Source organism: Larus michahellis, chromosome 9 (assembly GCF_964199755.1).
Source record: "Larus michahellis chromosome 9, bLarMic1.1, whole genome shotgun sequence".
Taxonomy (NCBI): domain Eukaryota; kingdom Metazoa; phylum Chordata; class Aves; order Charadriiformes; family Laridae; genus Larus; species Larus michahellis.
In genome coordinates, this window is record NC_133904.1 from 49,277,259 (window position 1) to 49,283,258 (window position 6,000).

The window sequence follows — 6,000 nt, forward strand, 5'->3', positions numbered from 1 at the left end:
ATGCTCTGTCCGAAGGTGAGGACCGGAGGAAGAGAAACGTGTTGGCCGGCACTGAGAAGCCTTCATGTCCTGCCAGTCATCTGAGCCGGTTTCTGAAGGAAAACACTAGGGACGGATCTATTTTGTTCCTAGCTGTTGTTTAGATATTCCAAACATCTTTTAATTACTTCCACTTGTAATTCCCATTCCAATGACATCAGGCTGGTTTAGAGCAAAAACGAAAGGCGGAGCAAGGCTGATCGGAGGAACCATCAAACTAAGGCTGTGCAGCTCGGTAGGGCTCAGCCTCAGCGTCCTTCTCGTACTCGCTCTGAAAGTCAAACGCTGCCTCCTGGAAATTTCCCGTGTAGTTTTACAAAATGCAGGTTGCTGTTGCTGCCCCCAAAACTGTTTTGCAATGTAAACTGAAAGCAGCGGCTTTGTTCGTCCTGTCCTTTGCTGATGAGCCAGTGACTCTCGCTGCATATACATATACTTTGCAAATGTCTTTGGAAGCGAAAAGACGAGATTCATCTCAGAATGTATATGGCGCAGGGCTGATTTTCACCCTCTTTCAAACTGCACTGGCAATTTGGAAGACAAACTTGCGAAAACCACAGACCACCTACCCCTGACTGTACCTAGGAAATCTCCTGTGGCGGCTGGAAACCTTTTGCCCTCGTGCATAAACCTACTGGCAACATAAATATTATATAGTCAGCCCAACTTGATATATTACTTCCAACTGAAGTAGATTGAGCTATTGCTTTGTCCAAATACTTCATAAAATGAACAATTCAGAAAACATATGAAAGAACAGAGGTAACTCAAACGTACCTCGTTGCTCTTATCGCTAGGTATTAGCAGACCAATGGGCAAATGTGCGCCAGTAGGTACTTTTTTTTAATTTTTAAAGAAAAGATTGTAAGTTGTAACAACAGAAACCTCCAACAAACAATCTGGTTTGTATTCCCAGTATTCTTTTGGGTACGATGCTGTTTTTTAGAAGTTCAGGGAGTATTCAGAAATACTTTAAATTTTTTGCCTTGCCTTAAATGGATGAATTAGGGTAAAGAGATTTCCAGTTGGTTTTGAATGTGGCAGCTTCAGGCAGGAGGCTCATATATCACAATCTTAAAAAAAGTCTTCTCTGCTTTTTATAACATTTTCCCACAGTAAAGCAAACGTTTAGGAATAACACCAATTAAGAGGGACGTTTTTGGTTTACTAGAACTGATCGACAGCCCAGATTGTCAGCTCTCCAGTGCTCGGCTTTCCAGCACCGAGTGCCTCAGAGACAGGCAAGACCGTACCCTTCATCCCTCTGATTTGCACCGGCGCATCCCTGAGCCCGCAGGCGTCCCGGCTACACGCAGTGAGCCTCCCGGCCGGCAAAGCAGGGGGACTCCAGGCTCCTGACGCTTTAGCCTTAGCTACGCATACATTGTAAAAATTAAATATAGATGTTAGCAAGCTAAATTGCCCACCCTAGTATATTCTACTTGTAGAAGAGGTTGCAAAATGAAAAAAAAAAAAAATTTCAATTTCAAACTTGCTTTAATTTCAAAGCAACCCGGCAGGACCTAGTTTTTATTCTTAAACCTCATTTGTTTTCTGGTATTAAATCAGTGAAATTACTGAGTTTACTCAATACCTGAAAAGCTATTTGGATTGCTCATATATTAAAAACTTCTTGATGATGATGTCCGGGGGTAAAAGATACTAATTTTTTCATATTAGGTGTTGCTAGTGTCAAACATTCATCCCAGATTGTTTTTAGAGGGCTGGTTTTTAACCAACCCACTCCATACCTAAAACATGTGCCAGCTGTTGGCATCTGCACAATAATTACTACATCCAAAGTTTTGAGCAGAAAGACCCTAACTGGTACTCTAAGGAGTTGAACGTAAGCTGTGTAATAAGCAAAAAGAAGCTGGAAATTTAATGATACCTGTAGAACTGTCTTAGGAAATGTAAAGAAAGATGCTTAAAATATTTTGAAGCTGTGTTCTATAATAAGACAGGAAATTATTGGGATGATGTTTCCATGGTCTCTTCAACCTGCTAAACACCCCCAAGGACTGAAAGCGCCAGGAAAGTTAGGAATTCTCTAAAGGAGACCATCCCTTGATCTGGATGAATTTAATGGCCGTGGTTAACTCCTGTCGCTGGCATCCGCGGCACCTCGGCAGCCCTGGCCAGCTGCTGAGCAGCACACAGGAGGGAACGAGAGAGTGGTAGCGATCGGCTGCCACAGAAGGAGCGGGCGCTCGGGCTGCTTTGCCAGGGCTTGGTACGAGCTCAGAGATTGTCCTTTCACTTGCGCAAGGGAAGGTGTCCCTCGGCCGGGCGGCTGCACTGCCCTCACTCAGCACCTCAGGTACCGAATGTCTTTCACAGATCTTCTATCTGCATTGCAGATGAAATTGTTTGGATTTGAATCAGGGTCAGCCTCTTCAGCACAGCTCTGCCTAATTTTCACAGAATCACAGACTGGCAGGGGTGGGAAGGGACCTCTGGAGATCATCCCCTCCAACCCCCTGCCAGAGCAGGGTCACCCAGAGCAGGTGGCACAGGAACGCGTCCAGGCAGGGTTTGGAATGTCTCCAGAGATGGAGAGTCCCCAGCCTCTCTGGGCAGCCTGTGCCAGGGCTCTGCCACCCTCACAGGAAAGTTAATTTTTTTGACCCCAGAGATCCCAGAGAAGGTTTAACTTACAGCCTGCAGAATAGACCTGTGCCTCTAGTGCCTTGGGAGGTCAAACAGAGTTTCATTGAACTCATTGCTGGAGATGAACTTTGAGGGAAAGGTGACTGAGGAGTTAATACCTCAATAACATCAGTGCTATCAAGAATCTTCCAACTTCCTGGCCCTGTTTCGCTTTGGCTTCCAGCCTAATTAGGGCACACAGAGCCTGTGCTAACATATTATCTTTTCCTAATGACGGACAAAGGTCTGACATCCATAATGCTGCTTCCAAATCCATCATCAGCCTGTGCCTCCAGGGACAGTTAGCGATGTGCCTGCCTTCCTTTCTTTGCCACAGGATGTGGACATTGCCTTCTCTGTGCCTGGCACTGATGGGAAAGTGAATCTGGACCAAATTCCAAAGTTATTAGGACCAAAATTATTAAGCAAGTAAACTAGTAAGAAAGGACCCAAGTCAGCCCTGAAATGTGGGTGACATCTCCAGCCAGGCTTTTCACCCCCCTCCTCAGTAACAATCGCACTGTGCTCCGCTTCATCCGGCAGCCCCAGAACATTTGTGGCCAGACACACTTTCTCCCTTCTGCCAAAGACTCGGTATTACCTCTCTCTGATCCATCAAAGTCTGTGGTGATTTATGCCCTTGGGGAAATCACGCTGGCTTTCTGGTGATGTGCCTTCTACGGGCAACTTCTCCAGCCTGTGCAGCCATTACAAGTACGGCAGCGTGCAGCTGGCTGCTCGCGCACGTGTCAGCCAGATGGAGCACATCGCGGGAATTCTCCGAGGGAATTCTCCGAGGGCTGCGCGAGCTTCCTATGGCCCAGGTGCAGCTCAGGGTGTGGGTACCGGTGGCCAGCGTGGTGCGGGACTGCCTTCTCCGGGGCTAACTGGGACACTGCTACCATGGGTCAGTAGGGTTTCTGTGGAGGAGGGAGGGGCTCCTTTTTACCTACGGTTTGCTGCCTCAGGTTTTTTGGGAAAAGGTGGACAAGCCCTTTGGAGCACAATCTCAGGCTATTTCAGCCTGGAGAGGAGAGGGCTCCGGGGAGACCTTATTGCAGCCTTTCAGTAATTAAAGGGGGCTTATAAGAAAGATGGGGACAAACTTCTCAGCAGGGCCTGTTGCGATAGGACAAGGGGTAGTGATTTTAAACTAAAAGAGGGAAGATTTAGACTAGATACAAGGAAGAAGTTTTTTACACTGAGGGTGGTGAAACACCGGCCCAGGTTGCCCAGAGTTGATGCCCCATCCCTGGAAACATTCCAGGTCAGGTTGGACGAGGCTCTGAGCAACCTGATCTAGTTGAAGATGTCCCTGCTCATGGCAGGGGGGGTTGGACTAGGTGGCCTTTAAAGGTCCCTTCCCACCCAAACTATTCTGTGATTCTGTGATTCTATGCTTCTATTTGTTCTGTAGGTAACGGTGGGGAAGGTACTGCAGGGGCTACGGGAAACGCACTGGGGCTAGTGCTTGCCAATCAATTCCTTTCTGCAGCAGGAATACATTAAACCCCTGAATGAATCCAAGAAAATCAAGGACAGCGATGCTCCGCAGTGTTTCCAGAAGCTATCCTCTTGCTATTAAACTACGGCTAGATTATGGTATGCTAAAGAAGCAACACGGTGAAATACATTCGCTATCCAAAAAAAAAAAAAAAATTATAAAAAAATTAATAAAAGAATAAATAATCATCATTACTGTCAGAAGGAATTCCCCTGCGAATAACAGCCCGTCTCACAACGGGAAGGGCGCGACAATCCAGCACAATCCTTACGCTTAACCAGATCCCGAAAAAATCAGAACGGCGGGTGGAAAAACGGGGAGGAATCCCCGGAACCGCTCGGGTCGGCGGGAGGCGGGGGGGGGGGGGGACGCGGAGAGCCGCGGGTCCGCGGCTCTCCGCGTCCCCCCCCCCCCCCGCCTCCCGCCGACCCGAGCGACCCCACAGATCCCAGTGGGAGCACCGGGAATGGGGGGGGAAAGGGGGGAAGAAGGAGAAAACCACCCCCCCGCCCCGTGTCTTACCGTGCATCAGGAGCAGCCCCTGAAGGGCATAGACGGCCAGGGCAGCGCTCGCCCTGGGGAGCATCGCCGGTGCCTTGACGTGTGTGTTGGGGGGGGGGAGATGTTGTGTGTGATGACAGCTATATCCCTTGTGAAGGAGCAAAGAGGGGAGAGTTCCGCAAACCGGGACAAGTTTTCTTTCCAGTAAGAAAGTTTCGGAAAGCCGGCGGGCTGGAGGGCGGGCAGGGAGGGGAAGAACAAGGCGTGCAGAAGTTCCCACTTGTTGATTCCAGTTAAATTGTTCTTTCCGTTCACCGCTTCATCCTTGGGCTTGCAGATTTTGTTTTCCTTCTTTTCTTCTCGAGGTGCTTTTTTTTTTTCTTCACACACCCACCCCCTCTTTTCTCAATAACTTTATTCCTCGCTTCCCCCTGCTTTTCTAATTCACAGGGTGCCTGGGGAGGGAGGGTTAGGAGAGGGCTCCCCAGCCCGGCTGGGTGGTGCGGAGTAACTCAAGGAGTTAAAAAGCAGAGCGAAACACCAGAAAAGTTTGGCAAAAAGTTTCCTCCAGTCAGTGAGTCGCTGCTCCGATCAGTCCTTTTGCCTTGGAGTTTGGGATAAGGTGGCCAAACTGAAAAGCCTCTTAGATGTATTTATCCAGGGAGGTGCAGGTGCTGCAGAGATCAGGAGGAAGAAGGAATCTCTCAACTCCAGGGAGTTTTGCGAGGCAGGACGAGGGGCAGCTTCCAGGTCCCCCAGCCTGGCTACCTGCCGGGGGACGCGCCGGGACGGGCAGCAGGCAGGCAGCAGGGCTTGGGCATGGCCGGAGCTTGCCTTTGGGGGTTCTCTCTCCCTTTTCCCCCACCCCTCTGGGTTTGGTTGCCTTTCGCAGGGAAGTTTGATGTGAGCTCGAGATTCTTTATAGGGACAGGAAAAAAAAAAAAAAAAAAAGGAGGAAGGAGAGACGTCACCAGCCGAGGCAAGGGGACTTCACTCTCTCTCCCTCCCTCCCTGTCATTTCACAGAGCTCCTGGATTTCCTGTTGCTGCTGCTGCTGCCTGAGATGGGGCAAAGAAACGAGGCGAGTTGTCTCCCGCTGCCTGCCAGCATCGCCTGTCCCTGCAAAGCCGGAGCTGCGTGGGCATCAGGTGGCAACATCTCCCCCAGTCCTGCCCCGCTTCCCCCAAGGGCAGGCAGGGTGTCAGCATCCCCCCGTCCGGGGCTCTCGGGGCTCCAGGGCACGGGGAAGGGGAGCACAGAGGGACGTTACCTGAGAAGCAGGCTCCCTCGCAGGAGGGCTCTCTTTG

At 49.9% G+C, this 6,000-nt stretch overlaps 1 protein-coding gene across 2 annotated transcripts in view; it reads right to left on the minus strand.

Moving 5' to 3' along the window:
• The window catches only part of LOC141748326 (vascular endothelial growth factor receptor kdr-like), a 136,711-nt gene extending 131,123 nt beyond the window's left edge, over nucleotides 1–5,588 (minus strand). For both annotated transcript variants that reach the window (XM_074600204.1, XM_074600203.1), the window contains exon 1: nucleotides 4,715–5,588. In XM_074600204.1, the coding sequence (XP_074456305.1) occupies nucleotides 4,715–4,778 (64 nt within the window). In that variant the 5' untranslated portion in view covers nucleotides 4,779–5,588. The remainder of the gene's footprint in view (nucleotides 1–4,714) is intronic.
• Between the last annotated feature and the right edge of the window lie 412 nt (nucleotides 5,589–6,000).